Genomic DNA, 26,590 nt, shown 5'->3' with positions numbered 1-26,590 from the left:
AAATTTTGGTCCACAAAGACTTTGGCAAAGGTTCTACAAAGGCTTTGAAACTACCCAATCACTTCAATTTTGCAAACTCTCTTCAACTTACATGCCATATGGCTGTAGTTTAATTTGGAAAAAAAAAAAAAAAAAAAAGAAAATAAAAGAAATAAAAAAAAGCTACATACCAGCAAGGAAAAGAGGGTTTGCAAGGTCCCTTGGGGCCTGGGCACACCCTCCAAGGCAAGGATCACTTCAGGTAGCAGAAACTGTGAAACTGGACTCTCAAATTGTCAGAGCCAGGAAGAACTGACCAGTGCTTCCTGCTCCCAGAAACGTTATGACATTCAGTTTTGGATGGTCTTCATGATGCACCTGACAGCTCCCCTCTGATGACAGCCCTGAGGCAATTCTTCATCAAGGACTCCAGAACTACTGCGTCTCATCTGCTGTCCATTTGCAGACTAAGGTCCCACAAACACTTCAGAATCCCAGACTCCAAGATTTTCTCACCATGTGACCAATGGATCCATTTGTTTCCAGCTCAGTGAGCTAGATAGTTAAATTAGGCACAAATTCTCCATACTTCACCATGTCAAGTGAGATGTGGGAATCTCAGTTGCCTGGGGAGCACACGGTTGGTAACAGTCTTCCAGCCATCATGCACGGAATGCAAATTCCAGATGAAGTGGTCTCCTTTTATAGTCTTTTTCTTGGAATAATCAATGGGAAGTGTTGCTCAACATAAACCAGTCAGATCTAATTGACATATGCTGGAGGCTGATTAAGAAACACAGTGCTACAGAGGACAACTCCTGCCCATTTCCCAGTTAATTCTGAGGCACTGAATTAACAGATGTACAGACTCAAAGGCCAAAAATCTCATTTTCCACTAAATTGCCTTCTAGTTCCTAGGAAGGATGGAGGAAGCCCTAAAAATAACAATTACAGTATAATTCAGAGCAGCAGTCATCAGAATATCTTCTCCTTTTGATTGCCTTGTGGTGTGGGGTTTTTTTTAGTGTTGTGCTGTGGCATTATTAGCAACAGAACTTTGTTATGATCTTATGTAAACAGAACTGCTTTTTTTAAAAGGAGAAAGCTTCATCCCACTCAAGTCTCAGGCATCACTAGGTGGAGGCATTGTACAGCACAAGACTGGTGTGGCTCACTGCTCCAGGGTTTTGGGATCCCCATAGCTGCTTTCTATGGCAGATGTTACTACTCCCTCAGCAGCCCTCACACCCTGGCACCCAGATCTTTTCCCATCCCCAGTTGTCCACTCTCTTGCACGTGACCCTTTCCTCAAAACTAAGCTCTTTCATCCCCTAGGTTAGGTACCCAACTAACTATATGGCCAAACCCTTCAAAAATGTCAAACATGCCAAAGTTAGCAGATTTTAAGAAGTGACAGCAGACGGTGATGGCACATCCTTGGCTCATTTAAATGCATCTGTGTACCAAGCCATTAGATCTAGGCTGAGGAGACATATTTTTATGAAAAACTTGGCTTTTCTTGCAGAAGTTAGCATGTGTTCTATTCTCTTCAGTCTCTAAGGAGAATCAAGTCCTGTTTACTCTGAAAACACATGAATCGCAGCCAGATATCAAGCAGAACCAGATGTCATGACCCAGAAGAGAGTGTACACAGATGGTAGGGGGACATATGGCATACAAGTTCTTTCCCACTGTGAGTGTCCCTGTCAAGACAGCTCTTTAGTTTTTTCACTATTTGTTCCTGTAGGCAATATGTAAGGGAGTTAACTGCCAATTTTTGTGTGTGTTTTAGAGGGACAGACTATTCTTACTTTTTGGAACTCCCAAAAATCCTGCTTATTTGCCATTTCATAAATGGAAGAATTGATAATCTCATTTACTTATCTGTGACTTTTTTACTCCTACAAAGATGCATTTGTCCTGCCACTTCTCCCATGCTCCATTTGAAATGATGCAGTTGTGGCACACCTTACCTGGGAACTACAGATCTAGCTGATACAATGTGGGTACACTTCTAGGATAAGAGCCCAAATTTTTTTCCTAAATCCTACTGCTTGTCCAAGTCACAGACTTCTATGGCACGGAAGAAATAGGTAATTGTGCATATTTGAAAAGCAGAAAAAAAAAAAAAACAACAACAAACAGTATGAGTATTGGAAATAACATGCTCAAAGAGAGAAAAAAAATACCTTAGGGAGTTGAAAGTGGCCCTTCCTGTCTTTCAGGAAGTTTGTATATATCCATGTTATATAAAATGAGCAAAAATATGCAAAAGGGATCAATATCTGTATTAGAGCTTGGAGGAGAGATGAGGCAACACTGTGGTGTGTTATCATGGACAATGAAGGAAAAGGAAGCACTTACCTAATACATATTGCTGGTGATACAAGCAAAAGAGAGATCACAGATTTCTAATAATTGCCAAAAGAAATAAAGCCCCTTCAAGGAAACTGCTAAGTGGGGGAAAAAAAAAAAAAAATCTGATGAGACAGTGTTCAAATTTCCCCTTCTACTACAGCCACTGCTGTGCTCAAAAAAAATTAGGGCAAGATCAAATGAGTGGCTAAGGGCAAAAATGAATCAGAAAAAGAATTTACACATCTAAGTCACCTTCTACCTTTCTTCAGGGTGAAATGCCAACTCCTGATAGTCACTGTCATTGCCAAGCAGAGCTCTAGCTCCAGCTGTAGTACCACAGTGGCCCAGGTGCTCTCTCACAGGGAGTCACACATGAGCTCCACATTTTAGCTGTGCCGCCTGGCGCCCAGCAGACATGAGACTGCTTTTTCCAATGGATTTCCACATGGGAAGCAATCTTAGAGTGAGCTGAGGACACAAGTGGTTTGTACTACTCTCTACCTCACTTTTAGTGACTAATGTTCAGTATGTCTCAACAAATGCATGAAACCCTGATTAATATTATCCCATGTGAAAAGAGAACAAGCATACACATCAAGTGGTATACTTTGCCTTTACTGTCAGAAATAATGAGCATAGAGACGAGAGGAGGGAACTCTCTTGCTCCTGTGTTGTAGCATCTATGACTAAAACACAGACATGAAAATTAGTGGCTAACAGTACCTGGGAATACTCTGGAGCAAAGCTGTTAGCCACTAATTTTCATTACTTGTATTCTGAAGTTCTACAATGTAATACATCCTCAAGTATCTATAAAAAAATGTTTCACCTTAGCATAGATTTTACAAACACTAAATGTATTCCAGCTGCTTCATCGTCAAGCTAACTGCAGCTAGGGGAGGAAAATTTTGAAAGGAGAAAATCTCCCAGAAAAAAAAAATAGCTTCACAATATAGATGGAAAGACACAGTGGAATCAGAAAATCCAAGACAAGTTAATCATGAGGCAAAAAGGAAGGGGCAGTCTGGAGTACCAAATAAATTGACAGGAACAAGCCAGTAGCAGAAATTTCATATAAGTATGGTTGATAAGTAAAAAATGATGCAGTCAATGCTTTCGATGTATCTTACATCACACACCATTCAGACTGTTTTATCTGTCAGCATAGACAATAAACTGAAATATATCTACTATATTGTGGTGAATAAATACTTTTTCACAGATTACATTGCATTTGCCTTTCCCTTCTGATGCTACCAAGTTTCCAGAAGCAGACTTCTAGCCAACTAATTTGTTGATTTTATTTGTTTTAATAAAGAACAATCAACACATCTGTCTCTAAGGGATTTAATTTATTGTACCACAAAAGTTAGTGTGTTTTCCTATGTGACTTGCAAAAAAAAAAAAAGTTTCCAAGGGGAGAAAACACAGGAAAAATTCAGCTTCACAATAAAGTCCCCACTTCATGTTGTGCTACATTCAAGCAGTTAGCCACCAATCAAACACAATAACTGAAACCTTTCTCTTATGCTCATTTTCACACAAGAATACTAAACTGCCTATATAATCATACTAAATGTGGTTGTTTAAAGAAAAGTATCAGGTAGATAAATGCTGACTCACAATCATCTATCTGTCTTTACTTGAGAGTCTTTAGGAGTCTCATTTTGTAGGAAAATGCTATTCTTGAATATTGTAGCAAACCTCTGAAAAGAACTATGAAAATGTGGCCAACAATCATAACAGCATATTCACAGAAGAAACAAAAAAAACCAGCAGCACAACTGCATGCAAAACAACGTACTTATCTGCAGTTCAGCAAATCCTAGTGTCATTCATATTTTTTCATTTCAAAGCAGCTGCAGTTTCAATTTTTAAAAATGGACTCCACAGCTGCTTCTTCAGTGGTTATTACATTTGTGTGGACTATTACTATTTAATAGTCTACCACCATCAGCAACGTTTACTTCTGATATCTGTGTGAGACTAACACAAGAAATAGTGTCACTATCCAAAACCCAGAACAGAAATAAAGTTGCACAGAGTTTTTCTTTTAGGGTGTAATTTGGGGAAGGGATGAGTAGTTTTTATTCCTTGAAGAAAACATCTACTTTGTAATTAAAAGACTTCGTGTACAAAAAATAACATTTCAGAATTACCTTCTTAGTATTATTTTAATAAGTACATCTTAACTTCTCTTTGCTGTAGAATTGTTCAGGCTTAGGGGCAACAAATACATTTCAGAATAAGATACCTTCTTCCTGGATGGCATTTGATAGCGTACATTTTTCCAGAATCTTGTATTTGCTGAACGAGATTTCTCTGAGAAGTCCCCTTTCCATTGAATAGCTCCATGTTTTTGCTTAATGTATCTGATTGATTCCGGCATGCTTGTGTAGTCCTGTATTTCATCCAGTTCTATAAGAATCACTTGAATCCCATCACGGATGAGAGCATTATACATAGCTAGCTGTTGTTCAGAAGTGTCTTCTGACAGGCAGCTACTACATATTTCTGATCCCAAAATAATCATCAGTCTTCTGCTTTGTTTAAGGGTTTCATCGGCAACACTGATCACAGCTGGAAGTAACGAAGAAACAATCAAAGTTTGCATAGAAACTTTACAACTGTTGTAAAATATTTCTTGATTCTAAAATTGCATATACATGGAGCAGTGGGTGGCTCAGACAACCGTTAGGTTTAAGATTTCCACATTGCCATTCATGATTCATTGCATAAAATTACTGATAAAAATTGTTTTCTTTAGTCGCCAGGAGCAAATATTGTTCAAAAACTCAATAGTATTATTAATTCTGCTGAATCCTCATTTGTTCATTACTAGAAAGAAAGTGCAGACTCTCATAACATCAGAACAGAATTTTTAGTAAGCAAAAAAAAAAAAAAAAAAAAAAAAAAATTTAAAAAAATTGTCCATTGGGAAAATGGACAAATGTTCCACTAAAAGTAGACAAACACAGCTTTGTTTTCCAAAATTATGTGGTTTTTAATCACATATATAATATTCTAACCCAACAACAATGTGTCAAAAGACAACTTATTAACTCTATTAACTAAAGCATACCTTCTCCCAGTAAATCATCCCTTCCTAATATAAAGAGATTATATCCACATTGTTGCTCTAAAACATCAGGGAGTATTGTACTAACAAAGGTTTCCAGATGATAGAAACTTCTGCCTCCATTGCTTTTTGGGTACAGGACATACGCATCGTAGACTTTCCCATCTAAAGCAAACACAAATGTTTCTATAAATAAATTATTAAAAAAAAAAAAAAGGCAACATCCCTTTATTGCAAGCTTTCATTTTGACTGTTAAAAATAGTAATGAGGGGCTGATTCACCTGTCTGACAGAAAAATGTCAAAGTGCCCTAAAATACTCTACAAATCAAAAGAAAGATGATCAACCACAGAACCTGACTTCCCATCACAAGGATGGATGGGCCAGCAAAGCAGCTGGATGCAGGACCTGGCACCTGCGGAAAGGAGCCCCCAACCTCAGAGGTGGCAGAACATGAAGAAAGTGTCCTCTTGCAGGACTTTCTTTACCACCTCTCCTGAAACAAATTCAACAGCAATTATCTCCACTTCTGACTAGTCACAAGAAAGGGTGGAAAATAACAATTCTTTCTTGCAAAAACGTTGTGTGGGAAAGATCGATATTATAGAAGGCCGCAAGACAGCTAAGGTTTTGAGAGTTTAAATTGTATAATAAACAGGCTTGAAGAAACCAAAACAAAATCAGATTTAACTCGACAAGTTAGGTTTAGTTCAACAAGCTAGAAAACATAGTTTCTTTGATAATTTTTTTTCCATTAGAACTCATATTAAAGTGTTCTGGGAAACCAGAAATTGAAATGACTTTTTTTAAAAAACATTTAGAACAGCCATGAGTAAACGTTAACAATCCAATACACATAATTGGTTTACTTTCAAGGTATGGGGAACTTCAGACAGTCTAATTCTGAGAGCTGCCACACAAAATATCTAGAATGTTGCACTAATGTCTATTTTTCACACCATTTGCGTACACCATAGCAATTAAAACACATAAGAAGAATCACAGAATAAAGAACTAATAGCATTTTTTCCTTTTGGCATGGCATGTAAACATCATAATTGACAGGACTTAGAAGGAAAGTGTTGGGTAAAAGAGAGAAAGAGAGAAGTTGCAAAAAAAAAAAAAAAAAAAGAAAAGGAAATGAACAAAGTTAATCTCTGAGAAAAAGGGAGTCTGGTTTTCAATATAAATATTTAATGCACGTCTTTAAACAGCTGGTTTACAGGATGTAGCTCTGGTGACACCTGTTGATCATCATCAGAGTGACCATAAATCTACATGTAAACAAACTACAGAAAAGCAAAAAGCAAAATGTTAATTTGGGAATAGCTGGAGTTCTTTTTGACCTATCTCACCATGACTGCCTTAAATATTGTGCAGCATCTATTACCTCAAGTATGATTAAATATTTTGCCCATATGACTGAAAAAAAATCCCCCTCAAAATGTCTTTGTGTGTATCTGAAAATTCTTCAAGGAAATTACACATACATTCTACTAAATAATCAAATTATTGCTAAGAAGTAATACCAAATGAAAAAAAAAAAATCAATATGCTAGTTACACTAACATACCTGGTCACACTCACATACCTTCCTTACTTGCAAAGGCACAGACAGAATTACGGTACCAAAGCACCAAGTCAATCTTGAAAATCTTGTAGATTATTAAAGTAATAAATGCTAAAATCAACAAAGAGACAAGCCCTCCAGCCAGCCACCTTTGTATATCAGGAACTGCATGAAAACATAAGAAGAATGTTTTTTAAATGTTGAATTTCTCCAAATTTCATCTTTCACACAAATACAATACAAATTTGAGCATTACATTTTTCACTTCCATCTACCCTTTTTAAAAATAATGATAAATACACTACTACAGTGACTCCTTCCCTGTGGACAGGTACATGCATACATACTGCAAACTGTAATCCATCTGTCTTCTATCAACATTATATGGCCATTTGGTATCACAACCCCTTCTGGGGAATCCAAGACAAACACTGGCCTCAAAAAGAACAGTATTTCTTACCTCTGTGTTTTAATATAATATAGGAAGCAGCCTGCCCAAAGGCATTTGAAGCTTGACAGACAAATGGCTGTTCATAATCTTCACTATTCACTTCCGAAATTATTAGCTTCACAGAATGCACAGGACGTCCATCATGAGAAGTTTTCTCCCTATCCAAAAGGTGACAAATAGAGCCATAAAACCACAGCCCTTTCTGGAGTGGCTTCATCACTGACAGCTGCAGCACAACAATGGCTGTTTCCTTCGACAAATGTCAACAACACTTCAGAATAGATGAGCAACAAGAGTATATGAAGGAAACCCAAACAACAGTCTGGCCTCTTCCTGGCATTTAGCATAGATGTTGGAAAACATCAAAATGTTGTCTTAGTGTTTCCCAAAAGTAAAATAGGTTGAAGTACAGAAATACACCTTAGAAACCTAAGCAAACCCTTGTTACAAGTTTCCCAGCCCCTCTAAGAGCAGGTGGAGAGAACTTCCACAATGTGATATGACACAGAAAGAGGCCCTGATACAAGAGCATCATTTTGCAGTGAGCAGCTCTGGGAGAGGGGGACATCAAAGTCGGTGACCCACAGCAGATAACACCAACTCACAGTGTGAATCCAGCTGCAGGGCGTGGAGTCTAAACTGCTGCTTCACCCCATGGATCAGAACAGACTTGCAACAGTTAAAGCATCAGGCTGCATCATTAAAAGGCACAGATTAACTCCCATATCTTGTACAAGGGCACAAAAATGCTGATTATGATGCACATTCAGTTAGTTATGTGTACTGTGATGTGTGACCGATATGTGAACTAAACAACTTTTTAACCAGCAACAAAATGAGGGACACCACTACCTTGTTAACAATAGATCTCAAATCCAAAATTAACTATCTAGTCTGCTCAGCCAAGCAGTATTCTTTCCTGAAAACATACTCTAGTTACCATTTAAAATGCAAAATAAAAGCTTGAAATATGTCATAAAGGGCATTTTTTGGACCAGATGAATCACTTTCTAAGCAAAAGGTTACAGTAATTTGAACACTGTAACAAGGAATAAATGAATCAACATCACTAATGCAAATGACTAATGGTTGCTAAGATGACCATTTAAGTGCTAGGAAACACAAAAAATGACATTGCTTTTATGATATTAATTCAGTGACCACATGCCTCTGCATTATGGCCCAATAGTTTATGACATGACATTCTTTATTACTTTTGTATAGAGTATTCTCTTGCTGAGAGCTTAAAGAATTCATCATTTTATTTACCCCTTTGTTTTATGATGAGGACTTATTTCTTACAATATTCTTACTTTGAAGATATCATTCTCATTTCTTCATCAGTTTCACCCCCATAGGTAGTACAAAATTGATGACATTTTTTTCTTCTTAGCACCACCATGAGATGAAGGCTGACAAAAAACCTGCTATTTTTAGTTCCCAACCTATCATACCTAAAAAGCTTTCAGATCGCCTTCTGCTCCCATTTATTTGTTTTTTCAAGTCAGGTCTAATTTCTTCTGTCCTAACTCCATTTAACCTGCTTTTCACTCTCACCTTATTTCCAAGTTGTCCTCATGTTTTACTCAGTTCAAGCCCATATTCCTCCCAAACCTCAAGTCTTGACTGGAAATCAGTCTCCCTTTTCTCATCTCACCCCACTAAGCCTCAATACAAATGTCCTCAACAGAATTTTCCATTAGCTCTTCAGCTGATCTTTGTTCTTCTGTGATCTCTCTCTTCTTTAGCTCAAGGTTCTTAAATCTGGAAGTCTCAATTTCACCCATGAAGCACATATTTGATCTCTTGCAATCTCTCAGAGAGGCAGATGTGGAGAGAAAGGGGAATGCAGAAGAAAGAGACAGTCTGAAGATCATGTGCCTGGACATGCTTGATCCAACTGAAAGAGGACTCTATCAGGCCAGAGTCTGCTTAATAGAAACTGTATGACAGTTATGAGACTATAAGTCTACAAAACACCTTTTCCCAAGCTTGGAAATTGAGAGAGATTTCTACGATGACCAAAAAGAGCATGATCACATGTGAAGTCCATGTGCCTACTAGGTTTCAAGTTTCTACTTCAAAGCAGCAAGTGAATTGGTAGAGGCAAGCATTAGAGCCTTTGAAAAGAAAGCTATTTAAGCAAGTGAAAAATGTTGCTAAATATTTTAATGTCAAAGGGAGAAAGTTCCACTTTCATTGCTGACATGGTGTTTTCTAACCTGAAAATATACTTACTCATAGGGACTTGCAAAAATTCTGCTCACATAAAATACATCAATATATACACCGTTGCCTGTCCAATACACCTCATACCCATCAGCACCTGTTGTATTGCAATCCACTGTAACCTGTGAGCCTATAAAATTGTGTTACAAAGTGAAAGGTTAATTTTCATAATCTAGTTAAAGTCCATACAATTCTGTTCACAGAGTCCCACAGGGAGCAGCTAAGGATGGTCCCACACCCTTTCAGAAGAGTTACTCTAACAGAGGGCCTATATACTCAGTCATCTCCAGGTTTCAAAAGAGACTGGTAAGATTTAAGAGGCTAAATCCAGGAAAAAGGTGCCTATCTCTGAGGCACCATTTTCCCTGCAGATTCAAAGACAGTTCTGTTCTTAGAATCTCTCCCAGAGTGATGAAAAGAAACAGATGTGACACTTGGGTTCCCTACAATTTTGTTTGCATCTGAGAAATAGCCCCAGGCTTTGTAAGCAACATGCCTTGTCTCTTTCCCTCTCAACCCCAAACACTCCTCTTTCAGAAGATGAATATGCAGAAACTAAGCTGGTCACTCAACTAGTTTTTGTCAAAAAATAATAACAAGAAAATACAGAATATGGTATACCTTGAGTATAAATTTTCACCAGGATACAAAATAATATTTTCTTATCGAGAAAACTACTTACCAAGATCCACTTCAATAGAGTTGTTTCTTGGATAAGATATTTCTGGAGGCTTTTTTGGTGGACTCACTAATCAAAAGAAAGAAAGTGCTTTTCAGAAAACCTGGGGCACTTGCAGTGTATTCTATGCTCCATAACCCACATATGACCTAAAAAACCCCTGTCCTATGGACAAGGTGGTCAGCAATTTTATAACAGGCATCACTCAGTACTGAAAGTACCATGTCTCAGGTAGTTATCACTTCTGAAGAAGCTATGCTATTCTTTGCTCTGCTTCTTCCCAAATGTAGTGCCACAAATCTCCACACACTCACAGTGGTCTGGCTGTTCCATGGCATAAAAATCATATAATATTGCACTCACAGGCACTGAGAAGAAATGGGTAAATATCTACTTGATTAGGCCCCTACAGTCTGGATAGCTTGTCAGCCAGCACCCCTTAGATACAAACTGGACTCAAATACCTAGGAGTGCGAATCATCTATTTTAGATGTTTACTATCATAAAGGAGAAATTCCATTTCTATACTCTAGTTAAATGCCTTACAATTCCTCCCACAGCTCCCTGTATAAGGAAATATAACACCAGTGGCCCCTTTTAGATGTTTGCATTAGGACTTGATTATATGACACTCTGGAAAGCTTATTTCTCTCTACAGGTTACAGAGGGAGAGTAATCAACAGGTGGAGACCTAGACAACCACATTAGAAATATCTCAGTGTGGCTAGATGAATCCCAACTTAGAGGGTCCCTCACTAAACACACATACCATTTCCAGCTGTCTCAGGCAGCTGTAGGAAATTTTAGGACATTTCCTATCAGATATTCAAATTCAAGGAAGGTGCTCCAAGGGCTCAAATTAACAAAAAGAAATCACAAAGCATCAAGCCTCGTAGCGAAGCACACAGGATCCTCCAGATATATCCTTCCCTTTCGTTTCCAAAAACTGGGCCTGCAGCACTGTTTGGACCCCAAGTCACACATTTTAATGTAAACTTCTTCAGCTGGAGACTTTAAAAACAACTGAGCTGCCTTTGTTCATTTATGGCAAAGGAGTGTATTATTTTGCTTCTACTGAATAGTGGGAGCTGAAATTATACTAAGAAAAAGGTTCTATGGACAGATTTGAAGACCAGAATTATTATTTCATCTGATCTGACATTATGTTCCTCATATTTTGTTTATCCACATCACATACATATGACATGATATTAATATGATACATATTCATATCATATATATATATACACATGCACACATATATAAATATCTATGCATATAGACACACACAGACAAAACAGACTAGCACAAAACCGGACCATTAAATAGTAATAAATTCTATTAGTAAACCTGAAAATGTCTTTCATCATCTGGAATGTAATAACAGTACTGGTATTTCATACCTTGATATAGCACAGCCTTTTCAATCTCATAATGTTGTGCCAGCAAGGAGTTAGTGTTTTATAGTTAGGCCTTCTTCTATATTTTTTGTCATGCTAGTGGTCCCCCAACATAAATCAGGGTCTACTGAGCTAGACATATGATATCAGAGATCAGCAGTTCTTGGGCTGGGGAGCTTAAAACCAAAAACAGAGAGACAAGAGTTTGAAGGAAACAGGACATATAGAGTCAAGATACTGCTGCAATTTGGGCTGGTTTACTTCACTGTTCTTGCAGCAAGAGGATAACATGAAGGAAGATGGGCAGGATAGAGGGTGCAGTTATAGAAGAAAGTATTGTGCCTACTGAGCCTTACAGGGCACCTGTTTAGGGGTGCTAGCAGCTGATCTGAGCAGTAAAGCTTTGACAAGCCACAACTTTGAACTGGAGAATACATCTTCCACACAGTGGCAATAAAGCTTTGACAAGCCACAACTTTGAACTGGGGAACACATCTTCCATACAGTGGCAACAGACAAAAATATGTAAACTCTCAGTCAGCATTTCTTTTCCTCATATTTAGGTGAAAACTAATAGCCCTAAGCATGCCTATACACAATTGGGTCGTTTAGCTTTAGTCTTTAGAAACTTGGACAAAAAATTGAAGTCCTCATTATGAACAGAAACGCAGTGAAATTATCTACTTACCTTCTACAGTCAGTCTGACGTCTCTTGAAATGTTATAATGTTTTCCATTGGAGGTATACATTGTTTCACATGTATAGTTTCCTTGATCATGTAGACTCACATTGCAAATTATAAGATCACTGTTTGAGAAGGCAAACCTTTTCCCTTCCAGCAGCTGGCAGTCCTAAACGTGTGTAGAGAAGTCTTGTTAATTCATTCTGCTACCTCTTTGCAGGGTTTGCCTCTATTTAATGCAATTGGAACTTTCAGTGTACCGCAGCATAAGGATGGGTGCCTTGCAGAGGCTGAGGAAGAGTGAGGGGAGTGGAATAACAAGCAAAACATACTTCATTTTGACTCTGAGTTTTTAATTCAAAGACACTCCAGATCATTTCCTATAGAAAACAACCTTCAGTTTTAGACAAATAAGGATGTGAAATGCAAGTGTCAAGATTTGTAAAATATTCATCAATGAAGAACTGCTCAAAAATTAGACTTAATTTTTTTGAAGTATTTAAATACTCTTGGTACCACATGGACTGAACAGCCATGAGGCAGGGATGCTACAAAAGGCACTACATTATTCTAACAGAAAGAGACTTTAAATAAGCATGAGCAACATGAAATGGCATTTATTTAGTGGAACAATATTGAGCACATAATGGATATGCCACCTCTCACAAACGACATACTAAATCTGTTTCCACACAAATGAAATTCCCGACTGTGCTTCGGTAGCAGGTAAGAAGATAGAACCTGGTGGATATGTGGGTCAACAGCTCCTACATCTAAGCTGAATTTCTACCCCTTAAATTTAAAAAAAAAAAAAAAACAAAAAAAAAACATACACCTTTAAATATAAAAATCATTAATCCTCTCCCAATTGATTTTAAAGCTTTTTTCTCCTATTTACAATAAATCTTTAGTTTTCCTCTTCCAATTCACAAATATCAGTGATTCTTATTTTAAATAATGAACAGTTAGAAGACGGAACAAAACACAGCATTCTCACCTTATACCAACGAACAGGCTGAATATTGTTCTCATTCTTGAAATAATCCAAGTGTGGACACACAACCTTTGCAGATGATACTGTAAATACCACCTCCTCTACAGCAAATTTTTCATTTAAGCATAAACCATCAGTCCTCTCAAAAACTGTTACTTTTGTACTCATTTTTCTATGGCTTGTCGAATTCCTGCAATTAATATAACATAATTAAATAAACCTCTTTGGCATAGTTTCCAACTCAAAAATATATGATATTCATTCTGGAGAAGAAAGAGAGGATGAGAAGTTTACAGTTTCTCTAACAGATTTACCTTTGCTGGGAGAAAAAAAGAAAAAAAGTAAAATAAAATAAAATAAAATAAAATAATGAATGAATAAATAAATACATAAATAAAAATACTACTTACTTTCCCCAACCTAAAGTTAGTTTTTGTGAATGCACTCTCCCATCTTCATTAGTATTTCTCTTTTCCCCCCAAATCCTACTTGTTTTCTAAAAGTTATTCCCTTTGCAACTTATTTCTGTAGCATTTTCTTCAGTTTTACCTTATGACACATTCATAATCTCCAGAGTCTTCTAAAATTGCAGGGAGAAACCAAATAAAATTCTTCTGCTGATGAATTCTAGAAAGTTTGTCTCTAGGCACAGCTGTCTGGTTACCAACTTTATACCATGTTAAGTTGTAGTCTCCACTTTTCAAGCTCTTTTCCAGTGAACACTTAATAGCAAGAGGCTGCCCATCAGGCACAAGACTCTCCCTCAACATGACATCATATGCATCACATTTCGCTAAAGGAAAGAGATAAATATTAAAGAAAACCTCAAACACTGTAAAAGTGATTTCTTGTTTACATTTGAAAAGTTCATTAGAGTTTCCACCTCCATTCTTAAGTCATCTACTAAAAATACAATTATAATCTCTTATCTTCACAACTGAAAGTACTACTCAGTTATACAAAGCTATCATTGTGTCACTGAAATGAAATGCTGTTTTTTGAATGCAGACTTCACACTCAACAGAATCTCTTCATTTGGAGCAGTTTTCATATGTACCTTTTAGTTCAGATGCAAATTACTAGAGTACTTGTATTTCTGCAGTCTGCTTCACATGCATACACAGAAACACACACACCCACACACACAAATTTCACTTTTAAGGTCTTCATTTGTTAACTTCACTTATCTGTAGTCAAAGTAAGTCTTCAAGACAGAGGATGCTTTCAGTATTCAAATGTCCTAAGAGGACACCGAAGTTAAAGTTGCTGTTGCACAAACATTGAGTTTGCTATGGAAATTTCAACTCACTCCTTGATTTTATGAGCATTTAGAGAGGAATTATTACAAACACTTAGCAGTGAGCTCATTTTCTTGCCCCTAGATCCAACGAGATTCACATGGGAAAAGGCAACATCATAAGATATTTTTTTTTGTCAGTATGGCAAAAGTGGCACAAGCTCAGGAATGTGACCCTGCTATCCAGAGTCAGTATTCTATTTACCTAAAATTCCTTGTTTCATTAGAATATAAGAACAGCCATACAGAGCTATGCAAGTGTCTGTGTAGCCCAAAACCTTGTGTCTGATATCAACCAGTGGAAAATGTGTAAGAGGGTGAGACAGAGCAAGTACAATAATGTTTTGCTTTCAGCCCCTTTCTTTTCTCTCATGTTCTCCATGAAGAGCTATTCATTGGATTTTATAATTTCTTTGGGTATCACGTACTTCTTGCAATGAGAAATGCCAAAATAAACATTTCTTCATCTGCATACTCTATGATATTCATTCTTTTATAGACCTTCATCACATTTTGCCTCAGTCGTCTCTTTTTCCTTCCTCAGAGTCCTCATTAATTTAATGACTTCTCATATGAAAGCCATCCCACAACTGACAACACTATCACTCATCTCTCTACCTTTTTATGTAGTCTTTCTGAGATGGAATGACCAGAACCACAGAGTTCAACTGATTCACATTTACTATAACATTACAGAGCAGCACAATGAAGCTTTCTGTTTTCTGCTCTACTCCATTCCCAAAAATTCTGTTTTTCTGACCACCACTGATGACAGAATTGATGTTTCCAAAGTTTATCCAGAGATGTCAAAGTAGCATTTTTCCGAAGTGGTTATTACTTAACTTAATGTTCAAACCACACACATACAGTGTGTTTGTTTCTGCTATATGTGTTATGACCCTTCTGTGCCCCTACGTACCCATTTGATGTTACTTAATGACATTCTAGCACTAAACCATTCAGTATCCAGATATCCTCTTTGTAGTCAACATTACTTTTAACTATCAGAGGTAATTTCATATCATACACAGTTCTCACCACTTCATTGTAAATCTTCTCCAAACTACTTCTCAAAACACTGAGCTACTCAGAGAGATTTATTGAACTCTGATGGTTATGAAATGTTACAGCCTCAGGAACTGATAACCTTTTTCTGCCACTACATGCTAATACTCTGAAATAGTGACTTTTTAAAAATTATTTTACACACTTCTTGCCTCAGTTTCTCTGAAGCTCCCAGCCCCCAACCCCCTCCATTATTTCCATGGAGTGGGAAGGATTTATAAAGTAACACACATAATTAAGCCAAAAACAGGACTCTCTATTATTGGAGGGATGGCAGCCAAATAATCACCTTTCCATATGACTACTTAGTTAGCCAAAAAACATATTATCCAATGGATTAGTGAAGCTTGCAGCTTGTCCATTCGTGGGCAAAAAAACAAAAAAACAACCAAAATCAGAATTCTTCCAACAAAATAGCTTGCTAGAAATTCAAGGAACAGAAATTCCTGAAGTTTTTTCTTTTAACAGTCTGGCACTGCTGCAAGATTCCAGGTGGAATGACAAGATTATGACAGCAACTCACTTGAATCATTTGAAATGTTTTAAACATAAACTGGATTGTTGGTTGGCAGCTGAAGGACAGAAATAAGCAGTTGCAATGAGTAGCCCAGCAATTTTACAAAAATCTAGATGTGCTATTATTATCAAATGGCTATATTTTCCAACATGAAAAAATCCTAAGGACACATTCTGTAAAGTTAAAACTACAATTCATTTCATCATTTTATACACCAGAGGGTTGTACTGCCATCCAGACGGACCTTAATGGGCTGGAGAAGTCTGCTGACAGGAGCCTCATGTGGTCCAACAAAATGAAATGCGAAGTTCTGCATCTGGTAAGGAATGACCCTGGGCACCAGCACATGCTGGAGAACATTTTGGCTGGAAAGTAGCTCAGCAGAAAAGGACATTGACGTCCTTCTTGACAATGAACTGACCATAAGCTACCAATGTGCCCTCACGGCAAAGAAAGCTGATGGTGCCCTGGACTGCATTAGGACTTGTTAGTAGGTAAAGGAATGTGATCCTTCCCATCTACTCGGCACTGGTGAGGCCACATGTAGAGTGCTGCAACCAGTTCTGTGCTCCCCAGTACAAGAGTGACACGGATTTGCTGGAGAAAGTCCAGCACGGGGCCACAAAGATGATTAAGGGAGTGGAGCATCTTTCACATGAGGAGAGGGCAAAAAAGCAGGGACTGTTTAGACTAGAGAAGCCTTAAGGAATGTGAGGGTGGATCATATAAATGTGTGTTGACACCTGATGGGAGGGAATGAAGAACAAAGAGTCAGACTTTTGCAAGTGTTGCCCGCTGACAGGACAAGAGGAAATGAGCACAAATTGAAACACACACACAAAAAAAATCCATCTGAACACAAGAAAATATTCTTTTATTGTGAGGGTGATCAAATACTGGAACAAGCTTAGGAGGACCTGTTGCAACAGGACGAGAGGTAATGGTTTTAAGCTGAAAAAGGGGACATTCAGACTAGATAGAAGGAAGATATTTTTTTACACTGAGGGTGTTGAAACACTGGCCCAGGTTACCCAGAGAGGTGGGAGATGCCCCATCCCTGGAGACATTCCAGGCCAGGCTGGATGGGGCTCTGAGGAACCTGATCTAGTTGCAGATGTCCCTGCTCATTGCAGGGGCTTGGACTAGATGAGCTTTGAAGGTCCTTTCCAACCCAAACTATTATATGATTCTAAGTTGCCCAGAGAGGTCATGGGGTCTCCATTTGTGGAGATACTCAAAATCCAGCTGGACACGGTACTGGACAAACTTCTGTAGCTGATCCTTGGGGATCAGGGAGGTTGGACTAGATGATCTCAAGAGTTACGTTCCAACCAATGATTCTGTGATAACATAGTACACAAATTATCACATAAGTTTTATAGGTTCCTGCTTTTAGAACTGCTTAAAAGAACTCATTGGCATATGCACATATTTGACTTTTACAGTAATTTTCACATAAAATTAGTATTACTTGTGTGAAAAAATGAGTTTCAGAACAAGACCTTCAATAGCCACTAATAAACTTACCTGCAATAATTAGAGACAGAAATGCTGTGGTGATATTGCATGTAAACGATGTTTTTGCTGTCACGTTTCCCTGCAGAAATTGAAAAAAAACCTTCAATTAGTGGTTTCTAATATAAACTTCCACAATTTAAAGTCAGCTTTTGCATTACAGAGTTAGTACAGGATTTACACAGTTAATACGGGACACCGGAAATATAGGAATTGTCTTTGGCTTATTTTGAGCCTGTTGCCTGTTTGTTTTACCTGACAGCTCCTAATTATTACATCAGGAAAAACAAAAACAAAAACAAAAACATTTCCTATTCAGCTTGTCAACCACTCAGGAATTTTTACATCTCTAGCACTCTCCTCCCCAGTTCTTACTTTCCCAAGCTGTAGTCTTAGTCTCTCTAATCCAATTTCATATTTCTGAGCATGTTTGCCACCCTTTTCTGTACCATCCTCAGTTACGTTACGGTCTGTCTGAGGTGGGAAGGAGAGAAGAGAACTTGGATACAGTCTTCAAAATACAGGTGCATTACAGATTTATAAACTGAAACAATTATTTTTTCTGTTTGTTTTGTTTTCCACAATAATTTCTAACAATCTATTTGTTCTTTGAGTACTATTGAGTATTGACCTGGTATTTCCATGGCCATATGTAGTAAAATCCCAAGATCTCTCCATTGAGTGTTAAAAATTGGGTAAACTCAGCCAGCTGCTGAGCACATGATGTTAGGATTTTGCCCATATGTTTTCATCTAAAATTTTCTTTGTATTTCTGTAAAACAAATTTCTTCTACTGCTATTACTGAGTCATTCACTATCATGACATTCTTCTCCTACTCTTTGCAATTAACACCTCCATGTTCTAGCCTGAAGTTTTGTATTGTTTGCAAATTCTGCCACTGCAACAGCTTCCCTGACTCCAGATTATTAAAAATATATGCTGAGCAGAAGAAAGTTGTTTGAGAATCCAGTAGGGATCTTCCTTCACCCAAAAAACTGAGCATTTATCTTTTACCTACATTTTTATACACGTGAGAATAAATATATTATGGTGGTCTGGCTTCATTGACAGCCTCTGCTGACTGCCTTTTGGAAATTAAGTCATATTGTATCAACCATGTCTCCTATATGCAATGTGTTCACATACATTTGTACAATTCCAACACACTTGTACCGTTTGAGAGCCATGACTTCCCTTTACAAAAGTCACTGTTGACTCCTTCCCTACATAATTTATCTTCATTTCCACTGGTCCTATTATTTCAAGCAGTTTCTATTCAGATGTCTGCTGCACACACTAGGTTCACAAGGCTCTAATTTCCTGGCTCTCTTTTGATCACTTGAGGAGGATAAAAATAAGTTTATCACTTTCTGATCTTTTGGTCCCAAAGCTGCTTTAAATGAGACATTTACAAGAGAACACGAGAGTGAGTATCAGTCAGTCATGGTGCTTTGTTAATTTTTATAACTGCCATTTACTGACTTTTCAATCTGAGACAGATCCTTCCATGGAAGATTATCATAGGAAAATGTACTAGCACTGAAATCTATACTCTTCCAAGATGAACACAAATGCAAAAAAAAAAAAAAAAGTTTTTTCCCCTTGCTATGTTCATAACTTTCTATAGCCCATCCCACAGGGGTTTTGTTATATCTGAATGATCAATTGGCTCTCAGGACTCTTTGGTAGGCTTCTTATCCCTAACATGTTTGGAGAAGGATCTATTAGTTGCATGCCTTTGGCAAGTTGTTCCTTAACTTGGCCTTCCTTACTGCTTTTTTTCTATTCAGTCTATCAGAGCTTTTAGAGCACTCTGAAAGGACAAATGCAATTACTCAAACTGAATGATGAGCGGGAGAACCCCATCCTGTTGTGACGAATCTTTAGCTGATCACCAATTTCTACAACAGTCAAAGATGACACTTCCTGCTGCTCTGCTTTACATCACCAAACCGACTCAGAAGCATGTCGTATATTGAGTCATCCACACTGCTTCTTGCAGTGCCTGCTTTCTTCCTTCTTCCCCTTCTCTTCCCTCCTCCCTCATTGCAAATTTCCGCTCAAATTACCAGGCAGGTCTTTTCTTGCCTAGCTGCAAGAAGGAACGAGCCCTGCAAGAATGCTGGGCATAAAAAGAAATACACAAAACTTTAAAATCACTGAAGGGGGTTTATGTGTGTTTGTACAAAACCTCCAACTTCCTTCATTAACTGTGATGGACAGTAACTCTTAAAATCTCTAGTTTTCAATTTTAAAGAAGATGAAAATATTATAATGGAAATAATTTTAAGAGAAAATGGGACTGAATAGACTTCATTTATGACCAGGGGGTTTTTAATGATTTTTGATGACTCTGAATCACTGTTTTTTCATAAGCTCTGTTCCATTACAGCATAACCTTACTGTACTGTTCTGTCTCATATATGCTCTCTCAGACAGTTTTTGCCTTTATCAGTAGATTCAGTAGATACAGCAGAAGCATTTCACCATGTTCTGAAATAAAATCTTCCAGAATCCTGGTTCTCTATAAATTAAATGTTCTTTCTATCTATTTAAATTTAAAACTTGTCCTTTTGCCAACATGGAAGACCTGCAAATATCTATAGCTCTGTGTAAAATTAAACATATGAACTGCTCTGAGGAGACTCCTTCTTGTCTCTGAGTAATCATGATGACAAAAGTTAGATTTTTGTGGAAGGTATACTCAACAGCAAAATTAGGCTCTGCTCTGTGTAGGTATTCACATAATTCATGACAAAAATAGCGAACATATGTCTGCAGAGTCAAGCGCAAATGTTTTTCCTACCACATTCCACCATGATAAACAGCTACATTTCTCCCTTTTTGCAGCCATTTTGTCCACATCTTGAGCCTCCAATTGACCTGTGGAACTTCACTACTCAGGACAGTATTCAGCTGGAGTTATCTTTGTCCAAATTTTCCAGAGTGGAAAAAATTCCATGTATCTGAGTCCATGTCCATAAAGTTCCACCCTGAAAGAAAATATTTCTGTCAATTTCAGATTGAAAAAAAAAAAAAAACAAAAAACAGGTGTCTGAAAGATATCTTCAGTGATACACGCACCTGAATTACAATTACAGCATCCATGATAGCACACAGTAAAGCATAATTCTCATTAAAATCTGTCATTGAATTTATACGGGCACCTTTTTCTCTGCTCTCTAGTCCTTTAAAAGTTGATCTATCAAAAAAAAATATTAAAAAAATAGTCTCATCAGAACTTTGAAGAATCATGGCTTTCACTAATTTTTGCACACTTGTGGCACATTTTCTTTCAATGTCTTATCCAAAACATGGACGAATCAAAACATGCAACAGTCCTGTTCCCAGAATTGAGGGAACTGACAGAAAGTCAGAGTGAGTATTGTTTGTTTTTTCTTTTATTGTTTGTTTTTTCTTTTATATCAGCCCACAAACATTTTAAATCATAAAAAATATATATTCATATTAGCTTAAACACTTCTGATAACTGCAAGGTATGCCATGTCTCTTCAAAAGAACTTAATCAAGCGTCCCACTTTAGATCTCCTTCTCTGGAGACCTTCCAAATCCACCTGGACACATTCCTGTGTAACCTCATCTAGGCGTTCCTGCTCCGGCAGGGGGATTGGACTAGATCATCTTTTGAGGTCCCTTCCAATCCCTAACATTCTGTGATTCTGTGTTCTGTGATTCTGTATGATCTAGGAAAAAATATTATCACAAAACCACATATTCCTTCAGTGTTGAGGCATATCCAACCAGTGTTGAAGAGCTGGTTTAGCTTCTGTATCAGTATGTGGTTACAGTACTGAGACTATCTCAACAGTCATTTTTCTGTGAATCGCTGACATCCCTCAGCAGGTACATCAGAATTTTTTTTCATACTCTTTATTTAAATTCTTACGTATTCCTGGAAGCATTGATTGCAAAGGGACTGCAGCTCCCAGCAGTGTAAGAATCGTGCTTCCGGTCACTGCTGAGGTGCCCATGGCAGGGCGAGGTGCACCGGTGTCTGTGCACTCTCTGGAGACCCACCAGACCCGAGGGCTGAGCTTTATTAATAACTTCAAACAAAAGGTGCTCTCACGTTTCCTCTTAGAAACCCAGGCACATCACACACACGGCTTGCAGAGGAAAATGCTGAGCTTTGAAAACAGATTTCACTCGTCCCCAGCCCTTCGTTCCCCCAAGAGACACCACCTCGGGCTGAGCCACCTCACAGCCCCAAAAATGGGACATCAGATCAGAGCACAACTATGGGCACATCTCTACGTATTTTTCCCCCAGGTTATCCCAAACTGGCTTACACCAAGCGCCCTGTTACACGACCGATGGAGGAAAGCACTCCCTGCTACCATAGACAATTCCCCACCATCCTCAACCCAATGCCGCCCCCTCGCCCCCCGCCCGGCCGGCATTGCCACGGCGATCGCCCCCACCCTCGCCGGCTGCCCCCGCCGCGGAACCCCCGCCACCCGCATCAGTGGCAGACAGCCGGCGCTGAGAGCAAGCGGGTTCCATCAGGCTGGTCCAGCGCCCAGGGGAATCCCCGCGGCTGCCTACCTGCTGCGGGGTTGCTGGCCCGGCCAGGTGAGGGTGGAGCGAGGTGGGGGGGCCCCCTCCGCCGTCTCTTAAAAGCCCTGGCAGCCCGCGAAGCGCGACGCCGCTGCTGTCCCTGCCAGCGAGACCTCACCCTCTCCGGCTGCCGCTTGAGGACCTGAGTGTCCCTGAGGCGGTGAGGTAGCCCCGCGTCAGGTCCGGGCCGCCTCCCCACCCCGCCCCAGCGCAGGGAGGCAGGTGTCCCGGCGCTGGCAGGCGGTGCTGATTAAACCCAGGCTGAGAAAAAATACGGCTTTTCGGCAAGAGGCACTTTCTGTTGAAAAAGGTAGGCGCTGGCACCAGGTGAGGCGGCCACCTCGCTTCAGCCACCGTCTGACCTGTCGTGTCCCCTGCCCTGCGCTGCCGCGGCCAGGACTCGGCCTCCGCCCCAGGGCAGGCGAGGGGGGAGCCGGCAGGAAATCCTCAAAAGATTGCAAGATTTGGCGTGACTTTCTTCTTTTTTGCTTTGTTTTGTTTTGGTTTGTTTTTTGGTTTGCTTTGCTTTGCTTTGCCTTGCCTTGCAGTACAGGCAGCTGCAGACTTCTCTAGCTGAAGAGATAGCGTTACACTGGAAAAGAAAGGTTCCCTCAATGCTACAGAGCCTGTTGGCAGGAGCATATCAGGGACATAAACAGTTTTACTGGCTTCTTCAACAGGCTGCTTTGACAGCTTGGTCTAAATTCCCCAGACAGCCACACTGAATCACAGAACAGCTGGGGTTCAGAGGCACCTTAAAATATCACCTAGTCTGACTCCCCTGCAATGAGCAGGGACATCGTCAACTAGATCAGGTTGCTCAGAGCCCCGTCCAGCCTGACCTTGAATGTTCCCGGGGATGGGGCATCTACCACCTCTCTGGGCACCTGGGCCAGTGTTTCACTACCTTCATCATAAAAAATGTCTTACTCATTTCTAGCCTGAATCTGCCCTCATTTAGTCTGAAACCATGTCCCTGGGATATTTTCCCTGAAGCTTGAACTTTAACTGCTAAGTTTTTGCCAGAAAGCTTAACAGCTCTTAAGGAGCCCTGACACTTTGCAGAGCTTACGTAGCTTGTGGCTGTTCTGGGAACATTACGTTCTCTCTGTGCTGGTGTTTCTTAGTTCCCTGTTTCACTTGCACGCCATGGCTGGAGTCAGAGTTCTTTGAAGCAGACATTCTTCAAATGTGGTGTGGCAAACACAGAATCGGATATGAGCATTTGGGGCTGCATTGTCACTTGTTGACTAACTACTAAAATAGACAGTAAGGCAGAGGAAAGCTGTTTTATAGCTTTCGCCCAAAGTAGGCAGAAGTCATGGACCTTTTAGAATTATCAAGGTAGATATTCTCATTATTGTTAACAATACATCATAAACACATTTGCTAAGCAAATTGCAAGTATTTTGCAAAAACTGTGGGGAATGATCCAGACATGTCCTGCTCCTTTCACCCTGGTTTTTCATTCTACTTCTGGTCCTTCTTTCATTCCACTTTCTGGTACTATTGTATTTACTGAATTGAAACATGTTCAGCCATCCTGCCCAACGTGTGGTAGCCACGGATAAGCAAAGATGAGATCACTCTCTGCTATGCCTGCATATATTGTCCTCCACCAATTCAAGGTACATAATGCTGGCTGGAGGCATCTTGTAGGAGCTTCAGGCATTAGCCTGTTGGGAGGAACACAGAGAATGGATTTATTCATCTCAGCAAGGACAGCAGGATTTGTGCAGTCAGTTAGCCTCTCTTCAGTCAGCAATTATATCCATATTTCATTTTGGAAACCTTTCTTATGAACTCACTGTGTTAGGTCAAATATTTTTTATGCAAAAATTCTAGTTTCTGTAATATTTTGCACCACGAACAAACATCTATGAGTTGCAATAGATCTAGTTACCATAAACACGAGTGAGGTGTTCCATAATCTGATCGACTACATTTTTCTAGAAGCACTGATTTAAAAAAAAAAAAAAAAAACATTCGCTTTTGAAGAATTCTTTCTGAGACATACATGCCAGAGGTTCTACTGTATGTAGTTGTTTGTTGTTTGGTTTTGATTGTTTGTTGTTTGGTTTTTTTTTCCTGTCTTCATTATAATATTACTAATCGTGAAAAAATGTTTCCAGTAAAAATGTGTTTGGTATAAAAGGTATTGTTAAAACTGTACCAAACTGAATAGGCAAAATGAGAACTATTAAATCATTGAACTATTCAGCGGCTGATATGAATCAGAATTTAGAAAAAACATGTTACAGTAAAGCTGAAAGGCTGGATTTCATGAGACAGAAAAATATACAGAACATGAAAGTCACAAAACAAAAATTGCAGGGAAGAGCAGAGAAGTGCATTGTCCAAGGAAAGTGGACACTGACACCGGTCTGCATGAACTTTTAAGGTGATCACCAGGGATACCCTAAAGCAGACCAGGAACCACCAGCTCCAGCAAAGAGGGTGATGCTAAGCAGAGAGTTATCCAAACAACGCCCTGATCATATCTGTGCAGTGGTTTTTCATTGGATGGTGGCATGCATCTGCTTTATTTATTTGATAAACATTACGTAACCAATGAAGGGAGAATGTTACCTGCAGCAAATAATTAAATCCTTTTGAGTTATTCATGGAAGGAAATCAGAGTGAGAGCATGCACTTAGGTAGGGATGGGATTGAAGTTGCCTGTGGTGAATTTAGACCATTGCCTTTCATTACCACAAACCTCTAGATTTTCTGCATCCCGCTGTAGTTTTGTTCCAGCTTTCAAAATCAATTTGTGTTCCCTGATTTATAATACTGACAACTTTCCCTTTTCACATATATAAACCTCCTTCAGGCATATGCATGCAGTTGCATTAGCATTTTTTGTTTGATCAAGAGAGTGTTTTTGAAGCTGATCTCCCTCTCAAGCCCACCCCAAACACTTTGTACCACCAAACAATGTTGGAGCCCATGGAACAGATGTAACATAGAGGATGTAAAACTTGATGACAAGCTCCAGCTGCTTGGCCATGCTATCAACAGTTCTTGACAGCAGTTGCTCTGAAATAAAGTCTCTTGAAACATGCATTGTGTGGACAACAGGTTTGGCACATCAACTGATTTACTCTGCAAAAATCAGGGCAACACTTGCTCTGATTTTTTTTTTTTTTTTAAGGCAAGTGACAATGACAGGCAAGCATACTTGCTACTTTTGTAAAGGAAATTATAGAATTTGGTAATCTTCTGTGTTACCTACTCCTGGTAAATCATCTCTTCTACGTGGAAAGAGACACTAGTCACACCGTGTCTCTAAGACATCCGGACATATATTTGGGGCAGAACTATGTGGTTTGTAGCCACAATCATATTTTTTGGTTTTGGCTGCAATATATATTCATCACATATCTTTTTTTTCTCTGAAGCTGAAAAGGGCAAATAAAAACGTAACAGAATTTTAAAGCCCTTTATATTTATTTTTTCTGCCATTTCTACTTCAAGCTTTGTTGCACAAGATAACTTTAAAGAAGACATTAAGAATATTGTAGGTACAAAAATCTTAAAGCTACAAGAAACAATATCAAGAAATGTAATTGCAGCTAATTGTTTAGGCACTGTTAAAGCTGCATACAACAGCCTATTTTGATACCAGTCATCCCAAATGGCAATACTAGGAATGTCAAGGCTGAATGTGCTTGCGGTGCTGAGAATGTATAATTCCATTTTACTGAGTAATCCCATTTTGGTTTTAACACTGAGCAACTAGCTTAGCATTTACATCTTGCAGACATTCATCTTACAAGAATTTTACTTGTAAGTGTGGTAATCAAACATCTTGCAGTTATAAATTATTCACCAGTAGAGCACAGGAGATAATTTTTACTTCTAGCAGGTTTCTAGTAGAAAAGTCAGGCACAGTTTTTATGGCAAAATTTATCCTTTTTTCCCCCCAAGAAAATTATTTATTGGTTTTCATGCTTCCAAGAAATTAACTTTCTCCTACATTATCTGCAGGAAGGCTTAAAACTCAGCTGGGGGAATCTGCTTTGGCAAAAAACATAAGAGAAATGGGACATGGGACTGACCAGTAAACAAAGATCTGGTTTTAAGGTCATAGCCACGAGCACTGGCAAAAGTGGGATAGAATTTAGATTCACAAGGTAAATTTAAATATTGAATGAAATATTCTTTAGCTATAAAAGTGAGCAATGAAGGAGGAA

At 38.8% G+C, this 26,590-nt stretch overlaps 1 protein-coding gene across 1 annotated transcript in view; it reads right to left on the bottom strand.

Moving 5' to 3' along the window:
• Positions 1–4,525: 4,525 nt before the first annotated feature.
• Positions 4,526–26,590, bottom strand: part of LOC308052758 (uncharacterized protein) — a gene marked incomplete at its 3' end in the record, with an annotated part of 44,519 nt that continues 22,454 nt past the window's right edge. Inside the window, exons 11-22 of the mRNA XM_080363372.1 lie at positions 20,901–21,018; positions 18,191–18,289; positions 17,828–17,897; positions 13,971–14,214; positions 13,425–13,611; positions 12,434–12,596; positions 10,349–10,414; positions 9,676–9,796; positions 7,447–7,595; positions 7,008–7,151; positions 5,420–5,581; positions 4,526–4,917 (exon numbers count right to left, since the gene is read on the bottom strand). Coding sequence (XP_080219498.1) covers positions 4,526–4,917; positions 5,420–5,581; positions 7,008–7,151; positions 7,447–7,595; positions 9,676–9,796; positions 10,349–10,414; positions 12,434–12,596; positions 13,425–13,611; positions 13,971–14,214; positions 17,828–17,897; positions 18,191–18,289; positions 20,901–21,018 — 1,915 coding nt within the window. The remainder of the gene's footprint in view (positions 4,918–5,419; positions 5,582–7,007; positions 7,152–7,446; positions 7,596–9,675; positions 9,797–10,348; positions 10,415–12,433; positions 12,597–13,424; positions 13,612–13,970; positions 14,215–17,827; positions 17,898–18,190; positions 18,290–20,900; positions 21,019–26,590) is intronic.

The sequence above is a fragment of the Nesoenas mayeri genome, assembly GCF_963082525.1.
Source record: "Nesoenas mayeri genome assembly, chromosome: 1".
NCBI classification, from domain to species: Eukaryota; Metazoa; Chordata; class Aves; order Columbiformes; family Columbidae; genus Nesoenas; species Nesoenas mayeri.
This window is presented reverse-complemented; position numbering and strand designations above follow the sequence as displayed.